Raw genomic sequence first — 24,575 nt, 5'->3', positions numbered from 1 at the left:
TAGACAACATGAATTCCAGGGAAGTGTACTTTTCCTTTAAAGCAGCAGCACCTCCTTGCAAATAAATGACAATGTAACAGTTACTATAAAAATTACAGGTGCAGTACTTATTATAGCTAAGCTTTCAAAAAGTAAAAATATTGCATGGTATTACACAGTGATCACAGAAAAATAAATGATTAAAAAAGACTATTGTATTAATAAAAGCATGAAATATATAAGCTAAAATAATGGCAATATATGTTGCGCTTATGGGACACTAAGGTTAGTACATTCGATCTATGCAGAACCTCAGCAAGCAAGCTAAAGTAACTTATGACAACTCACAGCATGGCTGCAAGATACTACATATTGCATCTTTATGACCATTTATTTGCAGGATTAAACCACTACAAATGTGCGTCATGAAATTAGCAGAAGCAGCATGTCCTGCATTAGCCACCTGCATTTCCCCCATGCTGCCATAATGAGCTTTAAATATCTGCTACTTAGGAATCTGTGCCAACAATTACGGTAGATTAGGATAAAGATTAGAGCGACTTGAGGCAAGTTCTTGGAGTAAAAATTCCCTCAAGTCATCATGTGATTACGATACAGCAGTCATGCAATATTTTTTATTCAATATTTTTTACAGCAGTATATTACATTTGTCATGCAACTTTATTCTATATATAGCGGATGTGCAATTTGACTACAAACATGAGAACACCAATGCCGCTTGTTCCCATGTCACCGTAATTGTGAAATTAGGTAGACAAAGCCAAGATGCGTAAAGCACAGGCCAAGATGTATGCACAAAACTACTTACCCCCTTGTCTCCCCTGGCTTTTGAATTAAACTTCACAGTCTTTAACCTTGCTCGCTCCTTTTTCTCAACCCTAAAGGACATTTAATACAAAGAATCTACAATAAAACAGACTACTGGCTTATTTATATGGTTAGCGAATATATACTGCAGCTCTAGACTAAAAGCTTTCACGTTGGGTTAATTAATTAAGGCCACATTAGAATAGGGTCAATAATGGAAATTGAAAAAAATCATTAAAACGGGCAGTATGAAATTCACTGCAGAAACCTCTGCCCTATCTCTGAAAAAACTCGTCATTAGTGACATTCATTTCAGAGCTAGTCCCTGCGCAATGAGCACAATGATAGAGTGCTCTCTTGCCTGCTCAGATCAGCAGTAATGAGTCGGCAACAGAGCGCACAGTCAGTAAGCGTTCTCCGAATACCTTGCGTCAGAGGATCAGCGCTGCCCTCATAACTGACGTCACAGCCGGGTATTCGTCTTACAATGCGAAATGACCGTGCACTCTGTTGCCAATTCGTCACTGCCGATCTGAGCCGGCGATAGAGTGCGCGGTCATTGCGCTAACCGCACACTGACCCCTGCTCAAGCAGTGGCCAGCTGTACGCAGGGCATGGAGTGGGCTACTACTACTCCACACTGTTTAGTGGTTGCACAGAACAGCTCCTATTCATCTGATAACCACAATAACATCAGGTTTGTATTTTAATGTGAAATATTTAAAATGGAGAGAATCAGCGACCTCGTTACATGACTAAGATTTACCATACCTGCGCTTGCTTGGAATGACTCCAATCTCTTCACTTTCGCCGGTTGCAGTGACTTGGCGTGCCTGCCACCATTCATCATCAGAGGCGTTAACAACATGCAGAATATCGCCAAACTTAAAATTAAGGCCTTGGCTGGGGAGGCCACTATCTTTTGTCTTGTCATAATCAAAAAGCGCTCTAAAAAAACATTTAAAGGGAACACACTTAATGCCACAATCAAGTAAGCCAGAACTTTTTTCAAAGAGCATGTATTACTGTACATTCCTTAAATCTTATCTGTGGATTTGTTGTCACCATCTGATTCACATAGAAATAATCAGGAGTTTGCCCTTTTTCCTCCATATGAGACCAGGTCTACCACTTATTTTTGTTAAAGGGGTTATATGACTCTCTTTCCTCATGGGGCTAATAACTGACAGGCAAGTGGTTGTAAACTACCTTCCTGTTCTGCCCGGCGTTGGCTTAGGGCAGCCACAGACGGCTCCTGTTGGTGACTCTGCTGCTTCATTTGAGCTGCTGTGTTGACGGGAGGTTAAATGAAGCAGCAGAATCGCCAGCAGGTGTGGTCCATGACCGCTGTTAGCTGGTGCCATGCTGAACAGGCAGGTAGTTAGCAAATGCCTGGCAGTCAGTTCTTAGCCTCATGGGAAAAAAAAAATAATCCCAGATAATTCCTTTAAGTTACAAAGATCCCATCTGAAAAACTAGTCTATCAGAAATGCCTTGGAGAAATGGATCTAAGGGTTAAAGTCTCTCCTTGTGGAGCATGACATGCCTGTGGGAGATGTCTCATCAGCTATGTAATGAAAAAAAAATAAAAAGGAAATTTCCTTGTGAAAGAGGCAGAGAACTTGAACTCTGGTAACACCTTCTGGAAGTAGCAATCCTAAAAGTCAATATCAACCCTTTAAGAAGACTTTGCACATGACTTACGATAAAAGCCAAACCAGACAATATTTCTACAGACATACTTGGAGAAATATACATTTTCTTTCCAGAATGCTTTGCAATGAAGTGTTCTCAATTGTATTCTCCTCCCGGTGTGTGTTAAAACGAGTAAGATAGAGTTACTTGTAAATGCACATATTGCTACAGAACATTTTACTGTCGCCCAAGAAACTCTGCATGAGCATGGCAAAACTCCTTAATGGCATTTACCAGGCACAAAAAAACGCCAAAAAACAACAAAACACAATCTGTCCATAAACCGTCCTGTTAACTTTATTTTCCTTTTTTAGCTCCCCCTCAGCCTTTGTGGCCATCCTTGTGGTCTGCTACTGATTACATTCTGAACTTCTTGCCTTCACTCCCTCCAGCTGTAATCTATTCCACAGCTTGCACACTCTCAACCTCATGCTCAACTACTCCGCCTACAAAGCACCATCCTGCCTCTCCTAGTCTCAAGATGGATAAAGGCCTCCCCGCAGAGTTTCTTCCACCACCTAATACGCACTGTCCTGAGACTCTCCTGCAGTCAGTATTTCTCGTGGTGAGGACACTGGACCACACAGAAACAGTGTCCTATAGGGGAGCAATCACTGGCCACAGCACCGGCTCATGGCTTCACCTTACAGCTTCCGGCAAGCAGGGCTGTGCTTTACCAACAGGCTACCTTCTGTTCAAATCACAGACAGGAAATCTCTATGCTCTCAATGAAATGCAGCAGGAAGTAAGGAGTTGGAAGTCACATACTATGTGACAGCAGAGGAACAGCACGTAAAATATGAAGTTTCTTCATTGCTCATAGGCTTTTCAACACTTTTCTAACAAAAGTTGATTTTAATCAATAGATCTTGGAATAAAAATAAGTTCCACAATTGGATGTGTTTAACCCCTTAACTGCCGACGCGCCTTTTAACGGCGGCAGTTGAGGGTACTTATAAGTGATGAGCAGTGTGCTCGTTACTCGAGTTCTCCGAGCATGCGAGGGTGTTCTTTGAGTATCTTGGGCGCTCTCGTAGATTATGTTTGAGTCCCCGAAGCTGCATGATTTGCGGCTGCTAAACAACCTGAACACATGCAGGGATTTTGCCTGTTTGTTAGGGAATCCATACATGTATTCAGGCAGTCTAGCAGCCACAAATCACGCAGCTGCGTTGCCTCAATCTGTGAGCAAGCCCAAGATACTCGGAGAACACCTGAGCATGCTCAGAAAACTTATGTACTTAGTACGTATGCCTCAGCGCCGCTTTTTAACAGCGCTGAGAATTAAGTGTTTAGCACCCCCAAAGTAGGAATTTCTCCGAGGTCTTGACTACCATGATTTGGGTTGGTTTTTACCGACCCCAATGTTGCGATCACCGTTAGAAACGGTATAACAGGGACCGCAAAAAAAAAAAAAAAAAGTCCAATTTCCCATTTAATTTCTCTCTCCTCTGATACCTCCGATGTCCCTGCACCGCGCCCCCCCCCCCCCCCCCCGTGATGTCCCCAGGGCCACCGGGGTCTTCTTCTGGTTTAAAAATGGTGGGCGCACACGCAGTGCACCCGCCGTGATCTCCACGCCGGCACCCTGCAACAACTGGAAATTGTTCCTATTGGTTCATTTTGATCACTATAATAGACCCCATCACAGTGATCAAAATAAAAAAAATAGTAAATAAATCCCCCCTTGATCACCCCCTTAGGCTGGTTTCACACTTGCGTTTTGATCTGCAGCGTTTTAAACTCAAACGCATTTAAACGCATTTGGTGCAAAAGTGCATTTAAACGCTGCGTTTTTTAGGCGCATGCGTTTTTGCATGTTTTAACGCAAACGCGGTGTTTTGACGCGTTTACAAGCGTTTTTTCCTGCGTTTGCGTTTTTGAAACACATGATGAGAAGTGTGTGACAGCTGCCAATCATCAAAATCAAATAGAAAACCCACTATAAACAGAAATACCTAGGGTTAGTAACCTTAGGGACCCAAACCCAAACCCAAGGGTTTGTGTTAGGGTTTGTGTTTGTGTTAGGGTTAGTGTTAGGGTTTGTGTTAGAGTTTGGGTTTGTGTTAGGGTGTTTTCTTGTGTTTTTCTATAAAAACGCTTAAAAACGCATGCGTTTACATAGACATCAATACGTTTTTTTGCGGCAAAAAAACGCAGCAAAAATTACTACATGTTGCATTTCTGCAACACAACGCATGCAGAGAAAAAACGCATGCGTTGCAAAAACGCGTCAAAACGCATGTGTTTTTAATGTTAAATATAGGGGGAAAAAACGCATGCTTTTTTTGCTTTTATCGCAAAAACGCAAAAAAAAAAAGAAACGCAAATGTGAAACCAGCCTTAGTTAGGGAAAAATATATATATTTATTCCCATTTTTCCATTAGGGTTAAAGTTGGGCTAAAGCTAGGGTTAGGGTTGGGCTAGGGTTAAAGCTAGGATTGTGGTTATGGTTGGGATTACGGTTGGAGTTGGGATTAGGATTGGGTTAGATTTGTGGTTAGGGTTATGGTTGGGATTAAGGGTAGGGTTGTGTTGGGATTAGGGTTGTGGTTAGGATAAGGGTTAGGTGCATCAGGGGGTCTCCAAACGCCACATGGTGCCACTATTGATTCCAGCTAATTTTGTGTTCAAAAAGTCAAATGGTGCTCCCTAAATTTTGAGCTCTGCCATGTGCCCAAACAGTGGCTTTCCTCCCACATACGGGGTATCGGCGTACTCAGGAGAAATTGCACAACGAATTTTGTGGTCCATTTTCTCCTGATACCATTGTGAAAATAAAAAAAATTGGTTCCAAAGTAAATTGTGTGTGAAAAAAGTAAAATGTTCATTTTTTCCTTCCACATTGCTTTAGTTTTCTTGAAGCACCTGAAGGGTTAATAAACTTCTTGAATGTGGTTTTGTGCACCTTGAGGGGTGCAGTTATTAGATTGGTGGTATTTTCTGTTATATTGACCCCCCCAAACTCACTTCAAATGTGAGGTAGTCCCTAAAAAAATGGCTTTGTAAAATTTTGTTGGAAAAATGAGAAATTGCTGGTCAACTTTTAACCCTTGTAACGTTCTTAAAAAAAATTATGCTTCCAAAATTGTGCTGATGTAAAGTAGACATGTGGGAAATGTTATTTAGTAACTATTTTGTGCGACACCACTCTCTGATTTAGGGGAACAAAAACTAAAAGTTTGAAAATTTCAAAATTTTCACCATATTTTTTTTTTCATAAATAAACGCAAGTTATATCGAAGAAATTTTACCACTAACATGAAGTACAATATGTCACGAAAAAACAATCTCAATCAGTGGGATGTGTTAAAATGTTTCAGAGCTATAACCTCATAAAAAGATAGAATTGTAAAAATTGGCTTGGTCATTAAGTACCAAATTAGCTATGTCACTAAGGTGTTAAACAACATGTCCCTGTGCTGAGAAAATCTTATAATTGTGTCCCTGGTATGGTTCTGTGTAATGGCTGTGCTTCGCATATAGGAACGTGATCTGATCATACCACAGCTCCTGGTTTTAGGGGGGTGGGGGGGGGGGGGGTGAGCAAAAGAGTACACAGATATTACAGGATGGGATCACAGTGGATTTTTTGTGTGAGGTAAAGCACTTCCCTTCCCGCTTTTAAACAATGTTTTTCTTCAAAGAAAGAACTGTGTGATCCCCTGCTGTCCTGTCTGTATACTCTTCTGCTCCTCCCCTTCCCAGGAGCTGTGGTATGATCAGACCCTGTCCCTGTACAGTCAGACACAGCCATTACACAGTACACAGCAGGGGCACATTTTATCTCAGCACAGGAACATTTTATTCAAACATATCAAATTGTGATAAATATTATTATTACAAGATCTATTGATTAGTATTCTATTAATTAATATTGCACGCCCCACTTTTCAGATTTTGAATTTCCACAAAAATTTAAAATAACCAATAAATTTCGTTTAACTTTACAATTGTGTTCAACTTGTTGATTCTTCGCCAAAAATTTACATTTGGTATCTTTATGTTTGAAGCATGATATGTGGGAAAAGGTTGAAAAGTTCCAGGGGGACGAATATTTTTGCAAGGCACTGTAATTGAGGAACTGCTCTGTGCATTTTGCATGGAGTTGAGCAGCAAAAAAAACCTCTCAGGTCTTTATTCTTTTATTACTCAACATGTGAAAAATATGAAAACTTCTTGTTGTTTATTCTATTTCTCTATGCTAGGTTTAAAAAAACGGTAATTAATCTTACCGATAATTGTATTTCCAGGAATCCATCCTGACAGCACCATGGAGGACGTCCTTCTTATTCGCAGTGGGACAGGAAACACGAGAGTTTAAAAGGACCCTCCCCCTTCCACCCTTCAGTGATTTTCCAAAGTAACACATCTGGATGGATGCAAACAGAAAATTTATTTTGAACATAACAAGATTAACACCAATGTTACTTCACATAAGTATAACACGTATTTGTATTAGGGAGGGAACTATCCGTGCTGTCAGGATGGATTCCTGGAAATACAATTATCGGTAAGATTAATTACCGTTTTCCAGGTCACCACCTGACAGCACCATGGAGAAGTACCAAAGGAGACTTCCTGGTTCTAGGGTGGGACTACCGCTTGAAGCACCTTCCTGCCAAAAGCTAACTGAGAAGAGACTACATCTAATTTGTAGTGTTTTGAAAAGGTGCTAATGTTAGACCAAGATGCCGCTTTACAAATCTGATCTATTGAGGCCCCCCCTTTTTTCAGCCCAAGACGCGGCCATAGCCCTGGATGAATGAGCTTTAAGGCTATCAGGAGGAACTTTTCCCCGCGCCTGATAGGCCATGGTAATAGTGGATCTAATCCACCTGGCAATAGTGGATTTTGATGCCTTTTTACCCCTATTAGGACCCCCGTACAGGATGAAGAGATTACTATCCTGTCTCCAGGCCCTAGTTATATCCAAGTATTTCAACACCGTCTCCCTAACATCTAAGTTATGGAAGAAAGCTTCTTTTTGATTTTTAGGAAACTGGCAAAAAGACGGAAGAACGACCTCTTGGTTAATATTTGACACTGAGGCTACCTTGGGAAGAAACCCTGGGTCAAGCCTCAAAACCAACCTATCATCAAATATCTGCAGATAAGGGTTCTGGATGGATAGGGCCTGAAGTTCCCCCAATCTTTTGGCTGATGTAATGGCCACTAAAAATACTGCTTTTAGGGAAAGATTAGCGATATTTATATCCTTCTCTATATCAAAGGGCTCTTCGCATAATACATTAAGGACTAAATTAAGGTCCCAGGGAGGGACAGACTTCCTGATTAGAGGTTTGAGCCTCGAGACCGCTCTAGAGAACCGAGCGATCCAAGGGTGGGCGGCAAGGGAAGAGTCATAAAATACACTGAGGGCTGCAATTTGAACCCTCAAAGTACTCGGTTTGAGCCCCTTCTTGAATCCCTGTTGTAGGAAATCAAGAATCCTGGGTATGTTAGGGTGATCAACATCGACTGTTGTGTCTCCACAAAAACTGCAGAATTTCTTCCAGGTTCTAAGGTATATTGCTGAGGTCACTGGTTTCCTACTTGCTTGTAGAATAGAAATCACTCCTTCTGAAAGGCCTCTTGCCCTCAGGATCTGCCGTTCAGGATCCAAGCTGTTAACCGCAGCTTCTCTGGGTTCTGATGGAAGATCGGACCCTGAGAAAGTAAGTCCCCCCTGACTGGAAGATGGTAAGGACTGTCCACTGCCAGCTTCTTTAGAAGGGGGAACCAGCTCCTTCCGGCCCAGAAAGGGACCACCAGGATCACCTGAGCTCTGTCCTCGCAAATTTTTCTGAGTACCCTTGGTACTAATGCCAGAGGGGGAAAGGCGTATAGCAGACCCGAGCTCCATGACTGAGAAAGGGCATCTACCCCTGCTGGATTCTCCTGAGGATTTAGTGAGAAGAAGGTTCTTATTTTTGCGTTCTTTCTGGTTGCGAAAAGATCCACGGTCGGGGTTCCCCAGCGCTGACATAGGGTATCGAAAATTCTGCTGTTCAGTTCCCACTCTATGGGTGATAGCTTTTCTCTGCTCAGGAAATCCGCAACCTGGTTCCTTGAGCCTTCTAAGTGGACTGCTGAAATTGAAAGTACCGATCTTTCTGCCCATTCGAAGATCTGATCCGCCAGATGTTGCAGCTTCGGATGTCTCGGGCCCCCTTGATGGCGAAGGAAAGCTACCGCCGTCGTGTTGTCCGATAAGATCTTTAGATGTCTGTTCCTTAATAGGGTCCGGGCTGAACACAGAACCTTCCAAACCGCCTGTAGCTCTCTGTGGTTTGAGGAATTGTTGCTCTCTTCCGAATTCCATTGTCCCTGGTAGCATCTTCCGAGTACCTGGCCGCCCCAACCTTGTTGACTCGCGTCCGTTGTTACCGTGACGGCCGGGGTCTGGATCCATGGGACCCCCATCTGAAGGTTCTCTGACACCGTCCACCATCGTAGGGATTTCTTGACTCGATAGGATAGGACAAACTGTCTGTCCAACGAAGACTGTCTTCTGTCCCATGTTGTTAGAACCGCTCTTTGTAGTTGACGGGGATGGAATTGGCTCCAGCTGACGCATGGGATACAGGCTGTCATTAGGACTAGGATCTTCATTGCATCTCTTATCGTCACCCGAGTTCTTGCAAACTGTCGAACCTTCTCTATCAGGTCTGACCGTCTTCTGTCTGGAAGAAAAGACTTCCTGATGTTCGAGTCTAGTATTACACCCAGAAACTGTCTCCTTGATCTTGGGGTTAAGTGTGATTTCTTCCAGTTCAACACCCAACCTAGATTCTGCAGTGTGGAGATCACCTATCGAGAGTCGATCCTGAGTTGGGACTCTGAGTCTGCCACTAACAGGAAATCGTCTAGATATGGTACTATAATGATGTCTCGCTTCCTTAGGTAAGACACGATCTCTATGATGAGTTTTGTGAAAACTCTCGGAGCCGATGCCAGTCCAAATGGAAGGCAACGGAATTGATAGTGGAGGACTGAACCCTCTTTCTCTATCGCGAATCTTAGGTACTTTTGATGTTGTGAAGAAATTGGAACGTGGTAATATGCACTTTTTAGATCCAAAGTGCACATTACCACGTCCTTCCCTAATAGGGGAATTGTGGAGCGAATGGACTCCATCTTGAATTTCTTGTACGACAACCATCTGTTTAGCGGCCTGAGATTTATGATGGTTCGGGATTCTCCTGACGGTTTTATTATAGAGAAAAGACCCGAGTAGTGACCTGTTCCCATTTGGTGAGGAGGTACGGGAGATATAGCCTCCATCCCGAGGAGATCCTGAATGTCTGACCACATTGGTGAGACTGAAGAGAGACGGGCGTTGGAAATGAAAAATCTCTCTGGGGGACGAGATACAAACTCTATCCTGTACCCCTGAGATATAACCTGAAGGACCCAAGGATTTGAGGTAATTTTTTTCCACTCCTCCAGGTAATTCAACAACCGACCCCCTATCCTGGTGGCGTCATTTCCTTCGGAACTCAGACCTAGGGTTTGAGGGACCTGGATCTCTATTTCGGTTCCTATTTTCTCCCCCTTTCTGGTAACTCCATCTCCCCTGTTTACCTTTACCCCTATAGTCTGATCTCTGACTGTAATAGGGTCTACGAAAGGGCTGGAATTTTTTCTTTTTCTCTTCCGGAAACCCCTTCTTTTCATCAGAAGCTTTCTCCAGAATGTCATCTAATACAGGCCCAAAAACACGGCCACCTGAAAAGGGAATGGAACATAGTTTGTTCTTAGAAGGAACATCCCCCGACCAGCTTTTTAACCAAATGGCCCTACGGGCTGCATTAGATAGTGATTGCCCCCTGGCTGTGAACCTGACAGATTCTGCCGTAGCATCTGCAAGGAAACCTGTGGCTAGTTTAAGTAAAGGGACAGCATTGATGATAGTTTCCCTAGAAGTCTTGGCTGACAATTGATCCTTTAAATCGTCAACCCACAGATGCATGGCTCTCGCCACAGAAGTCGCCGCAATATTTGTGCGGATCACAGCGGCCGAACTTTACCAAGCTTTCTTAAGGAGGCCATCTGCCTTTCTGTCCATGGGCTCCTTTAAATTCGAGGAGTCCTCGAACGGAATGGCAGTTCTCTTGGACACTTTCGCTAGTGGGATGTCAATTTTTGGTATATCTTCCCAGTCTTTGACCTCCTCATGGTCAAAGGGAAGACGGAGTCTAAAGTCTCTCGGGATCGATATCCTCTTCTCTGCCTCCTCCCACTCTTCCAAAATCATTGAGCTGCGGGAAGAGGTTAAGAAGGGGTCAGTAGCTGCAATCTCTGAGCAAAAGCCGAGACTGAACTCGGACTCACCGAATGTGGGCATTAACTGGAAAGACTTTTGTAGTCTGCGAACGCAGCCCCCCGAACATCTCATCTTGTACGGAGAGAGAGGTAGAAGGTTCTTCAACCTGCATAGTTTGCCTGATCGCACCCAGCAGTTCATCAATATCGTTGGAAGAGAATAGATACTTTTTCCCCTTCTGAGGAGGGTCTCTACATACTTCCTCCTCTTCCTCTATATCAGATTCTGATGGACTGTCCTCAGACGATGAATCTGACTCTCTCTGCCTCTTCCTAGACCTGGGAGGATCCTGGAACTCAGGCTGGATCGGCTGGGAGGCGGATATGTTAGATATAGAAGCCTGCACTTCTTCTCTAACCATAGCTCTCATGCTTGTTAATAGAGAGGCCTGTTCCTCTCCTACAATACGAGCGGTGCAGGACTCGCACAGAGGCTTCTGCCATGAGGCAACAAGTTTTGTAGCACATATTGGACATCTCTTAGTTCTGCCCGTCTTCTTATCCCCAGATGAAGGACGCCCCTGGAACACACAAAGGGACCACTACTAGTACCTTTAATGGGCCTATAAGGAGCGCACCTCTAAGCGGGACTCACATGCGTCAGGGAATCCTGTTTCCCCGGGGCTTCTACGCTGACAGCCGGTATAGCACCTGGGTCCATTACAGCTGCGGTGCCTAGCGCTATCTAGCCACTTACCTTAAATCCTTTTGCTTGTGTCCCAGTCCTCTTACAGGAGCGAAGAGGAAGACCGCCCCCTTGCTGCCGCCCTGACCCGGAAGTGATGCGGCAGCGGTGAACCGGAAGTTCAAAGCCCATTTACCGCCGAGGAACACATGGAGTCCAGCATTCTCTCCAGCATTCTGCCGAACCTGCCTCTCCTCGCCGGACTATCTGCGAAGGGATCACCCTGCAGAGACCATGTGCAGGTACGCTTGGGGTAGTCATCCGAGGTCGAGAGCCCCCCCAGGGGGAAGCGACCTCCTCGCCAGGAGCAGCGCTGCACTGGCGTCGCTGAGGGACCCGCTTAATAGGGTGTCGGCGATACAGAGATTCGGCCCGTGGGAAGGAAGAGGCTGAGCCCCCCCGATCCGCACGCTCTGTAGGGACAGCGATCTCTCGTCGTTCCTATCCACAGTGGGACAGGAAAAACACTGAAGGGTGGAAGGGGGAGGGTCCTTTTAAACTCTCGTGTTTCCTGTCCCACTGTGAATAAGAAGGACGTCCTCCATGGTGCTGTCAGGTGGTGACCTGGAAAAATAAATTAATATATGATATAATTAATATACAGAATATATATATAAATATTACCTACACATATATACGTATACAAACACATACTGTATATATATGCATATATATACACTAGCTATTGAACCCGTTCTACGCCCGGGTGGCGAGCATTTATATTGGTATATGGTCTCCATCCTGTCATGTGCTGCTCCATCCTGCGTCCCCATCCTGTCATGCGCTGCTCCATCCTGCGTCCCCATCCTGTCATGCGCTGCTCCATCCTGCGTCCCCATCCTGTCATGCGCTGCTCCCATCCTGCGTCCCCATCCTGTCATGCGCTGCTCCCATCCTGTGATGCGCTGCTCCCATCCTGCGTCCCCATCCTGTCATGTGCTGCTCGATCCTGCGTCCCCATCCTGTCATGTGCTGCTCCATCCTGCGTCCCCATCCTGTCATGTGCTGCTCCATCCTGTGTCCCCATCCTGTCATGCGCTGCTCCCATCCTGCGTCCCCATCCTGTCATGTGCTGCTCCATCCTGCGTCCCCATCCTGTCATGTGCTGCTCCATCCTGCGTCCCCATCCTGTCATGCGCTGCTCCCATCCTGCGTCCCCATCCTGTCATGTGCTGCTCCCATCCTGCGTCCCCATCCTGTCATGTGCTGCTCCCATCCTGCGTCCCCATCCTGTCATGCGCTGCTCCCATCCTGCGTCCCCATCTTGTCATGTGCTGCTCCATCCTGCGTCCCCATCCTGTCATGTGCTGCTCCATCCTGCGTCCCCATCCTGTCATGTGCTGCTCCATCCTGCGTCCCCATCCTGTCATGTGCTGCTCCCATCCTGCGTCCCCATCCTTATGTGCTGCTCCATCCTGCGTCCCCATCCTTATGTGCTGCTCCATCCTGCGTCCCTATCCTGTCATGTGCTGCTCCATCCTGCATCCCCATGCTTATGTGCTGCTCCCATCCTGCGTCCCCATCCTGTCATGTGCTGCTCCCATCCTGCGTCCTCATCCTGTCATGTGCTGCTCCATCCTGCTTCCCCATTCTGTCATGTGCTGCTCCATCCTGCGTCCCCATTCTGTCATGTGCTGCTCCCATCCTGCGTCCCCATCCTGTCATGTGCTGCTCCCATCCTGCGTCCCCATCCTGTGTCCCCATCCTTATGTGCTGCTCCATCCTGCGTCCCCATCCTGTTATGTGCTGCTCCATCCTGCGTCCCCATCCTTATGTGCTGCACCCATCCTGCGTCCCCATCCTCATGTGCTGCTCCATCCTGCGTCCCCATACTGCCTCTGACCCGCTCGGCGCCGAGTGCTGGGGGGCCTGAGCAGGCGGGGACACAGGCGCGCTGTGGGGGTCAGGTGCCGGTATCGCCGCCAGCTCAGGCCCCCCAGCACTTACTATATTCACCTGTCCTGCGTTCCACCGCTGGGCGCCGCCATCTTCCCGGTCTCCTGGCTGTGACTGTTCAGTCAGAGGGCGGCGCCTGCGCGCATTAAGCGCGTCATCGCGCCCTCTGAACTGAAGGTCACAGGCTGAAGACCGGGAAGATGGCGGCGCTCAGCGGTGGAACGCAGGACAGGTGAATATGGCCGATACTCACCCTCCTGGCGGTCCCTGCTTCTCTGTTGGAGATCGCGGTGTGCGTTCAGTGTGAACGCACACCGCGATCTCCCGGGAGCGTCACTCTGTGAGGCCCAGACTGCGCCGGCGCTTGCGCAGTCTATAAAGGCTTCGGAAAGAGTGACGCTCCCAGCGTTATATTATAGATACATATATATGTACATATGTACAGTATGTATATATGTATATATGTACATATATACAGTATATATACACACATACTGTATATGTTATATACAGTATAGACCAAAAGTTTGGACACAACTTCTCATTTAAAGATTTTTCTGTATTTTCATGAAAATTGTACATTCACACTGAAGGCATCAAAACTATGAATTAACACATGTGGAATTATATACTTAACAAAAAAAAGTGTTAAACAACTGAAATTATCTACTATATAATTGTCTAAGGGGTACTTCCGTCTTTCTGTCGGCAACTTCGGTCACGGAAATCCCACGTCGCTGATTGGTCTCACCAGCTGCCTGTCCTGGCTGCTGCGACCAATCAGCGACGGGCACCGTCCGGCTGAGAATTAGTCCCTCCCTACTCCCCTGCACTCATGCCCGCTTCATACTCCTGTCCAGTCAGCGCTCACACAGGGTTAAGGCCACCGTCAATGGGCCTCGTTATGTCGCGGGTAACGCACTCCATTAACGCTGCTATTAACCCTGTGTCTCCCCAACTTTTTTCTATTGATGCTGCCTATGCATCATCAATAGTAAAAAGATGTCATGTTAAAAATAATAAAAAAAACAAAAAACCTGCTATTCTCACCTTCCGTAGTCCGCCCAGGCGCACGCGGCTGTCGCCAGCTTCCGTTCCCAGAAATGTATTCCGAAATTACCCAGAAGACATAGCGGTTTTCCCAACTTATGGGTCACTACTAGTGATGAGCGCGTATACTCGTTGCTCGGGTTTTCCCGAGCACGCTCAGGTGATATCCGAGTATTTGTGACTGCTCGGAGATTTAGTTTTCCTTGCCGCAGCTGCATGATTTGCGACTGTTAGACAGCTTGACTACATGTGGGGATTCCCTAGCAACTAGGAAACCCCCACATGTACCCAGGCTGGCTAGCAGCTGTAAATCATGCAGCTGCGGCAAGGAAAACTAAATCTCCGAGCAGTCACAAATACTCGGAGATCACCCGAGTGTACTCGCTCATCACTAGTAACTCCTATCCTAGTGCTCCTATCACCACTGGAAACACTGTTGCCTTCACCTTCCACATCTTCTCCAGTTCTCCTCTGAGCACCTGGTATTTCTCCAGCTTCCCATATTCCTTCTTTCTGATGTTGTTGTCACTTAGCACTGCCACATCTATTATCATTGCTGTCTTCTGATCCTTGTCTACTATTACAAGGTTAGGTTGGTTAGCCAACACCCGCTTATCCGTCTGGATCTTGAAGTCCCACAGGATTTGAGCCGTTTTATTCTCCACCACTCTTCTCAGGGGTCTCCCACCTGGACTTAGCCCATATGCTGTGCAGATGTTCTAGTATACAATTCCAACTACTTGGTTGTGGCGCTCGGTATACACTGTTCCTGCTTGCATTTTGCATCCTGCCATTAAGTGTTGGACGGTTTCTGAGGTTTCTTTGCATAGTCTGCACCTTGGGTCTTATCTTGTGTGGTAGATTGCTGCTTCTATGGATCTGGTACTTAGTGCTTGCTCTTGTGCCGCTATGATTAGTGCCTCTGCGATGTCTCGGAGACCAGCTTTCTCCAGCTATTGGTAGGATTTCTCCATGTCAGCCACCTCCATTTTCTGTCGATGGTACATTCCATGCAGCGGCTTGCCTTGCCATGGTCTGTGACCCTTCCTGTCACCTAGTGCCGGGTGTCAGCCGTCAGAATCAGCTGACACCCGGCGGTGATCGCCCGGGCAGCCCCCGTGTACACGAGCGATCTTCTAGATGTTTAGATGAAGCAATCAATTAATGTTAATTCTAAGATCACGTGCACGTTGAGTATTTGGTCACTATTTAAAAATCAGCATTTGTACGCCAAAACTGGAAGTGGGTGAGAAATGCAGATCGTGTAAATGTGGCTGAAAATCAGATGACACTCACCCCCATTCAAGTCTGGGTGTGGAAAACATCGAACTGCACTCAGATGACATCTGAATACAGTCCAACTTCCACGGATTCACAGAATGGAGAAATTTTGTTTTTCCATGCTCGCCTTGTCTGTGCTACATAGATTCTCAATTTGGATGAGAGAATTGGTCATGTGAGTGTCGTCTTAATCGTATTGTACTACACTCACCTCCTTCACTGCTGCAGTTGTACAACACATTAATGTCTGGAATATTTGTGCAATAGCTTAGTAGGTTCTCTCCTTATACTATTTTAAAATCACCCTAAAAGACTGCTGCATGACCTGCTTAGGCTTTTACACAGGCTATCACAGTCCTTCTTGATTGGTTGTGTTATACCATGTGATGCAATGCTGCAAGACATTATGGGGAAACATGCACTGCTGCTACTGAGCTCATGTCAGCCTCCTGTGACTGATGAAATCTTCATTGTGTAAAACGGCAATGGGTTTTTTTTTTTGCAAGAAATCCGTGGTGATCTAATAGCTACGCGCTTGAAACACATTGAGGTGTTCTTTTTCAAAGCTTTGAAAAAGAACACATCTGTGTTTGAAACGTGTAGCTACTAGACCACCATAGATTTCTTGCAATCATGTTTTAAAATTTTTCAAATAAACTACAAACTTTTTTCATCTAAGAAGCTGGATTTTCTCCCTTCTTTGTTACTTTCACGTGTGGCCTCACATTTCTGTTCTTGTATTTGCCATCAACTGTCCAGATGAGCTGTTTTTTCTCTCCTTTTTTTTCTATGGACTTTTTTTGGGGATGGGGCAAATCACGCGAATCGGGTCGCAAATTGTTCGAATTCATAGGAATATGCAAATTTAATACAATTCGGCTTGAATCATATCAATTCGATCATCTCTTGTATTTGCACATTTGTTTTTTATAACTTAAATATACGTGGTCAGAGACTTCACAATGGTGTCTGTCACTTCTAATGGTAAGAATAGCGAAGCATTTGGTTTACATCCAAAACTATAGGAACCTCATTTCCATCTTTACTAGCCCCAGTCTAACTCCATGGAGCAGGGCTGTGGAGTCAGAGTCGGTGTCCGTTTTGAATCTGCGTCATGGACTCCTAAAATATATAGTAAATTGGATACAGTTCAGCACAGGATGTGCAGAATATTTTTTCTTAAAACTTTGAGAAAGTTATGGAAATGTCCTATAAATGTCTGTCCTGTTCCTGCTTTTCGTTGAGATGAATTTGTGCTGCACTTTCTGTACAGTGTGTACGGAAAGTATTCACACCCCTTTAAATTTTTCACTCTGTTTCATTGCAGGCATTTGGTAAATTCAAAAAAGTTCATTTGCTTTCTCATCAATGTATACACTGCACCCCATCTTGACTGTCCCCCCCAGAAATGTAGACATTTTTGCAAATTTAATAAGAATTCAGCTGCAGGGACAGGACGACTGGTTGTCATTGAAAGAAACATGAATGCAGCCAAGTACAGAGATATCCTGGATGAAAACCTCTTCCAGAGTGCTCTGGACCTCAGACTTGGCTGAAGGTTCACCTTCCAACAAGACAATGACCCTAAATACACAGGTAAAATAACAAAAGTAGTGGCTTCAGAACAACTCAGTGACCATTCTTGACTGGCCCAGCCAGAGCCCTGACCTAAACCCAATTAAGCATCTGTGGACGCAATTGTGTTTTCACTGAAAATGTATCTGAAGAAACACTTCATCATAGTAGTGAGCACTAACTTTACACTTGTGAACATGATTTATAATTTGGAGATGCTCAATTTCTTAGAGAACAAAAACACATCTTTGTTACTAAGAATGAGGCCTTTTGGAAGAAATAAAGTCATTGAGGAACAAACCTTGTAGAAGCTAATACGTCTCAATAGAAAGATATAGAATTGTATTTATAGCTATTGGAAGCACAATACATCATGTATAATTCAATGTAAAAAAACAAATTCTCAGAAATTCTTCGCCCCATTGGCATGCTAGGTTATTCCCTGTGGTCAACACTGCAAAAAACACATCCCACCTAACTTGACTTACCTATTTGTTTATAACTAGCCCTCTTGGTATCTGACCCCCGATCTCTTGACTACCCAGGCTCACAGCTTGTCCGTGAGCAGTGACAAGTGTCACAGTAAGGTTTTAATACTAGAGACAGGTAAGGACACATCGATGGGTACACCTTGTGATTGCGTAATGGCTTTTATACCTTTTTTTATCAAACTAGAATTAACCAAGTACTCTATGCTATTTACATTTTATTAATATTTAATGGCTGCAGTGTATATACTTATTTTTGTTTTTTCCATGGGTTTTGTCTGCGAAATGGTCACAGTGTGAACATGCTCTTACTCTTTGCACGTATACCAGCATATAGTTAAGCTCAGTTTTTGGGTTTTGATCTCAGATGGGGAAGCAAAAACCAGATGACCAATTCCTTTAAAAAAAACAAACAAAAAAAAAACACTCCCTACACCAAATGTGTTTGTAATGGACTGTAAGTGTAAAATACTTACCGATCGCAGTCTTTTCCAGATTTCCAGAGCTGCCCTGGTGCTCTTCTGGGTCAAGTGAGCACTCCTCTCCTTTGATGGCTCACACAGGGACCACTGTGCGGGGCAGTGCTACTTCTATCAATGTTAGCATATTCAGTCTCAGAACAAGGCTCCATAGACTTACATTGTGAAAGAAACTGCACACAAATCCCTGTGTGATCCAGCGAGTCTGGTTTAAAAAATTACGTGACCCAGAAAAAAAACAGAAGAAATACTAGAAACCGGGAAATACCTTGATCTGTGAGTATTTTAATTCAACTCCACTATATTACAGATATATTCGTAAAGTATTAGGGGATACCTTTTTTTTTTTTTTTACTGGTGTTTTCCCGGAAAGGCAACCGGTCATTTTGGATAACGTATTTAACCTGCAGATAAACAGTTATTTTAAAGACTAATTGAATTAGAAAGGTGCCCTGCCGCTGTCCTGAAAGTGCAACACCTGGGAGAAAAACTTTATTCCTCCCGGGATACATTGGCCTTTAAGGCCCCTTCACATTAAGCGACGCTGCAGCGATACCGACAACGATCCGGATCGCTGCAGCGTCACTGTTTGGTCGCTGGAGAGCTGTCACACAGACCGCTCCCCAGCGACCAACGATGCCGGTAACCAGGGTAAACATCGGGTAACTAAGCGCAGGGCCGCGCTTAGTAACCCGATGTTTACCCTGGTTACCATGCTAAAAGTAAATAAAAACACAAACACTACATACTTACCTACCGCTGTCTGTCCTCCAGCGCTGCGCTCTCTGCTTCTCTGCTCTCCTCCTGTACTGTCTGTGAGCCGGAAAGCAGAGCGGTGACGTCACCGCTCTGCTTTCCGGCTCACAGACAGTACAGGAGGAGAGCAGAGCACAGCGCTGGAGGACAGACAGCGGTAGGTAAGTATGTAGTGTTTTTTTTTTTTTACTTTTAGCATGGTAACCAGGGTAAACATCGGGTTACTAAGCGCGGCCCTGCGCTTAGTTACCCGATGTTTACCCTGGTTACCAGTGAAGACATCGCTGGATCGGTGTCACACACGCCGATCCAGCGATGTCAGCAGGAGTCCAGCGACGAAATAAAGTTCTGGACTTTATTCAGCGACCAACGATCTCCCAGCAGGGGCCTGATCGTTGGTCGCTGTCACACATAGCGATTTCATTAACGATATCGTTGCTACGTCACAAATAGCAACGATATCGTTAACAATATCGTTATGTGTGAAGGTACCTTTAGTCATACAGTGCTACAGCCACAGCTCACGGTACTGTGGGTGACGGCTGGAAGCACGCCCAGGAACTTTGACTAACAGTCGGGTCTGCACTGATGCACTTTAGAGCTGGCTGTCAGTCATACTGCCGAGCTATGCTTACATTGCTGTGATCTATAGCAGCGCCGGTAAGCCTGTATGAGAAAGCCCGCGATTCCCGGAAGAAAATGAACACTGAACACACGCGGATTCACCTGCGTTCAATAGATGGCAGCGCTTTAGATGCAATGAACATGCACTGTACATCCAAAGCGATGCTAGTTCCGAATCATCTGCACATACCCTCAGAATGGTCCACATTATAAGAAAGCAATGGCACACATTTTTTCAATTAAACAAGGTAGGTATTTTAAGATCTCACCTGACATATAGTGACCGTTTTTGACTTGTTCGGAGAGAGCCTGACCCTGAGCTTACGCTGCTGTTCATCATCTGTTCCCTAAGATCATGTATTTTTGCTTCAAAACGACTATATTCTGTGTAGAAGGAAAATGTATGTATAAAAATACATTCAACCATTTGGTTATTATTTGCAAAACAGCAGTAATATGAAAATAACTTATTTCAACCAAAACGATTGATCTTCAGGGAAAACCAGAACAAACAACGGATTGCTAGACTACACCAGATTTTCATGGATTTAACTATATTTAGCCGTGTTTGTTTTTTGAAGTAAAAGATCTCTCGCAGAAAGACGATTTCCTGGAAGGTGGTTAGTTTGTTGCCTGGTGCTCCCGTACATGAATGGCCAGGCTAATGCCCAACATGAACTTAACGTTACACGGGTGTGTCAGTTTTACAATCCTTCAACCAGTAACGTAATTTAACCCCTTCAACAACCCAGGGGCGATTTTCAATTTCCGTTTTTTCCTCCCTCTTCTTTAAAGCCGTATGAGAGTTTGCTATTTCCAGGATGAATTGTACTTTTGAATGACACCATTCATAACCAAAAATTCAAAGTGCAGTGAAATTGTAAAAAAAAGTTTAATTCCACAATTTTATTTTTTATTTACCATGTACAATATATAGTAAAACTGACCTGGCAATATTATTCCCCAGGTCAGTACGAGTATGCAGATACCAAACGTGTGTATATATTTTTTAAGTGATGAATAAAAAAAATCTGAAATTTGTCCCCCCCGTCGCTGTCCTGCTATGCGTGGCTTCCCCATCCTGTCCTGGTATGCACGGCTCACGCCCGTCCTGTCCTGCTGTGCGTGGCTTCCCCCTTTCCTCGCCTGGATGCATGGCTCACCCTGGTCCTGTCCTAGTATGTGTGGCTCCTCCCCGTCCCATCGTTGCATGCATGGCTTCCCCAGTTACGTCGTATGCATGCTTCCCTCGGTTCCATCAGTGTATGCATGGTTCCAACACCCCCCCCAGTATACATGCTTCCTATTCCCAAAAAACAAAAACCACAAAAAAAACAAACAAACATCCTACTCCCCCTCATCCGCACCGTCGTAGCATCTCGTTGGTCCCGGCTCCTGCAGCTCTTCCTGTTCTGAGCGATCACGTGGCACCGCTCATTAAGGTAATGAATATGCGCTCCATGCCTATGGGAGTGGAGACACATGCATATTCATTACCTTAATGAGCGGTACCAAGTGACCGCTCAGCATAGGACGAGCTGCAGGCACAGGAACCATAGAGATGCTGCGACGGCATGGAGGAGGGTGAGGATGTCTTCTGGAAGCCGACGGCTGCAGATGCAGCTGTCAATGTGTGCTATAAGAGAAATTATTTATTTCTCTGTAGCAACTGCACAGTTACAGCCACAGACGCTGCTCCGCCGCTCGTTTTCTCCCACCGGCTTTCTGGACAATGACTTGTGTATAATCCAAGGGGGGCGTTTTCAGCTCAACAAAATGTGCTGAAAAACTCGGCTTACACACGAGTATATACAGTAGATATTTTGATAGATGAGACTTTTTGTTTGTTTGTTTTATTTTTAATGGGGCAAAAGGGGGGCTATTTGATCTTTTTTATTTCTTTACACGTCTTACTGTATTTAATAGTCTTCTTAGGACACTTGAGCTGCGATCGTCCCATCGCCTGTACTATAAATAGCTGTGCTTCAGGACTGCTATGTATAGCAAAAATCACGATCTCCTATGAATGCAGGCCATGGGCCCCTGGATGTCATGACAACTAGAGATGAGCAAGTGTACTCATTGCTCGGGTTTTCCCAAGCACACTCGGGTGACCTCCGAGTATTTTTTAGTGCTCGGAGATTTAGTTTTCATCACGGCAGCTGAATGATTTACAGCTACTAGACAGCGTGATTACATGTGGGGATTCACTAGCAACCAGGCAACCCCCACATGTACTCAGCCTGGCTAATAGCTGTAAATCATTCAGCTGCTGCAATGAAAACTAAATCTCCGAGCAGTCAAATACTTGGAGGTCACCCGAGAGTGCTTGGGAAAACCCGAGCAACGAGTACACTCGCTCATATCTAATGACAACCCACGGAGCCCCACGATCACGTGACACGGCACCTATGGGCGGGATCAATGACACGCTTCCTGTCTGCGCATGTTAAATGCCCCTGTCAGTGACTTACAGCAGCATTTAACTGGTTAACAGTCAAGGTAATTGATGGCTAATTAAATCAACCATCAAGTGCCACTCGGTCCACACTCACTAGAGTCTGATCAGCCTCTAGTCAATCCATTTTTATCGTGCATAGAAAATACTGAAGTCTGAATGAGCACTTAATTTCATATCTAATATATAATTGCCTAGAATACTACTTCCTGCAATTTGTGCCAACTTCCGTGGCTTTGTCCGGAGCTAATGTCCGGAGCTAATGTCCGGAGCTAATGTCCGGAGCTAATGTCCGGAGATAAGTGACGTCAACAGTGTCCAGTGTCTGATTGGTTGCCGCCTGCTGCGAGCGACCAATCAGAAACGTGCCGTACTGTGACACACTCCGCCCGCCATTTTGGTGTGATTTTTGAATTTTTACCTCACAGCAAGTTTCTACTGCGTGGAGGCGGGCCCAGTGACGTTGCTCTTCAAGCTCCTGCCGAATTTCGTCAAAAAAATGATAATACCATTTACCAAAACTATACATATTTAGTTGTGAAGTGGTTCAGTGACATTTTCACACCAATTTTGAACTTTTGTTTGGTGTTTTCTCCATATACTGCCTATTATTTTTGTTCTTTCTTACTATTATTTATTAATTGTATTATTCTTACATTTGAATAAATAAAGTATATATGGATTCTAGACTCCCGATTCTTTAGAATCGGGCTGCCATCTAGTACTACATATGTTTCTATCAAGCAAAAAAAAAAATTAATTAAAAAAAGGCTTAAAAATACCACTCTCTCTAAATAACCGGGAGAAGAAAAAAAACACACCGCTTACCTTCTGGACGGTATTGTGCAATAATGGTCACAGTCTGACCAGCATTTTTCAGAGCTGCTGCTGCTTGTTCATGAGTGGCTGCTCGGAGATCAACACCATTTACCTAGGAGATTAAGAATAAAAGGTCATGGCACCACATTAAATGTGTCACAACCCCGAGAAAAATCTTTAATCGGAAGGACATGATAGGCATATTTACATAAGCAGGGATAGTGAACAAGCCTAAAGACCCTTCATCAGTGAATATATAAGTGGCTTTTAGTGTCCTATACACTTGTTCAATGCTAGTTTTGTCCAGTATTTTTATGTTGATGGTCATCAATATCAGATCTGTGCAGATAACTCCTGCTGATCTGCTGTGCCAGCTGGATATGATCAGTTGCAGAGTACACAGCACAGCTTCATCAGCTATATTAGTGGCTGTGGCTGGGGGCTGCACTTTCACCCCTATTGGAATGAACCACCCTATTGCAGTGAATGTGGCACTTTGAAATTAAAAATTGTAATTAATAAATTTGCAACAAAATTTGAGTGTCTTATTTTTACTTGTTTTAATACCGTCAAATACTCCTACAATCCCCTTGATAAAATCGCTCTATAGCCACAAAAATAATTAGCTGGCAAATTAATGCTTGCATGTTTTTTCAGCCAATCACGTTTTCTGCCGGCATAAAAATCATGAATTATTGGCAGAATAAGCCCTTGTGAAACAGGAATGTGCTGCACACAGTAACGCAAACTGTATGGGGATGAATAATCACAGCAACAGTCATTCGTCTCTATACTTTTCCCGTATTGCTGATGATCAAATAATATAAATGAAGCTAAACGCGTAGTGATATAGTCTGCGTAGTCAACGACTGTAGATACTGAATAGGCATTAGTTTTTGGCCAGCGTGTTTTTGCACTTTTTCTCTTTTCATATCTTTTTCTACTTAAAAGGGGTTGTCCACTACTGGTAATCCCTACTTAACAGTTAAACTGCCCATTGCAAGAAAAGAAATTAACAACCCAGGCCTGGCTCCATTGCTCTGATGTCAATGCCGGGTCTCCAGGCGATGCGACATTGGTTTTAAGGATCACATGTTATAATAATCACACAAAAAGTAAGCATACATTTTTGTTTTTGGATGAAGGTGAACAACCCCCTTTAAGTAAACCATACCTTACCACTCCGCAATTGTGTGAATATATGCATTTGAGTGTATTTATAATAGCACTTTTGCTTGCATTTTATTTTCTATTTTTAAGGTTACAACAAAAGCATCGCACAATACAACGTCCCATAACATTAGCCGTTCTGTTAGATTGATCTACTTTCTATTTGTGAGTGATGCACTTGCCATTTTGTGTCCTAGGGCAACATTAAATCCATACTTTAGTCCCTTACACCACTATGTTCATGACTAGCAAAATCAATCTGCAAAATTTCTGTTTATTAGTTGAGGCATGTACGAGATTTAAAGAAACCATTCACCAGGAGCGAATATTTGGAAAGAAGGAAACAACACTTTTCAATGAATGCTACGGATGCTCTTACTGAGACCCCCACTGATGTATAAAAAAAAAAAAAAAAATAAGGATAGGAAAACATTATATATAATAATATAAATAATATATTAAC

The 24,575-nt window shown here is 44.3% G+C and overlaps 1 protein-coding gene across 22 annotated transcripts in view; it reads right to left on the bottom strand.

Annotated features, from left to right (window-relative positions):
- Window positions 1-24,575, bottom strand: part of DLG1 (discs large MAGUK scaffold protein 1) — a 348,066-nt gene that overhangs the window by 93,013 nt on the left and 230,478 nt on the right. For all 22 annotated transcript variants that reach the window (XM_069727207.1, XM_069727208.1, XM_069727203.1 and 19 more), the window contains 4 exons: window positions 22,952-23,054; window positions 19,935-20,049; window positions 1,579-1,755; window positions 809-878 (listed from right to left, as the gene is read on the bottom strand). In XM_069727207.1, the coding sequence (XP_069583308.1) occupies window positions 809-878; window positions 1,579-1,755; window positions 19,935-20,049; window positions 22,952-23,054 (465 nt within the window). The remainder of the gene's footprint in view (window positions 1-808; window positions 879-1,578; window positions 1,756-19,934; window positions 20,050-22,951; window positions 23,055-24,575) is intronic.

Source organism: Ranitomeya imitator, chromosome 5, assembly GCF_032444005.1.
Source record: "Ranitomeya imitator isolate aRanImi1 chromosome 5, aRanImi1.pri, whole genome shotgun sequence".
NCBI classification, from domain to species: domain Eukaryota; kingdom Metazoa; phylum Chordata; class Amphibia; order Anura; family Dendrobatidae; genus Ranitomeya; species Ranitomeya imitator.
Note: the sequence above shows the minus strand (reverse complement) of the source record. Positions and strands in the feature narration are given on the sequence as shown.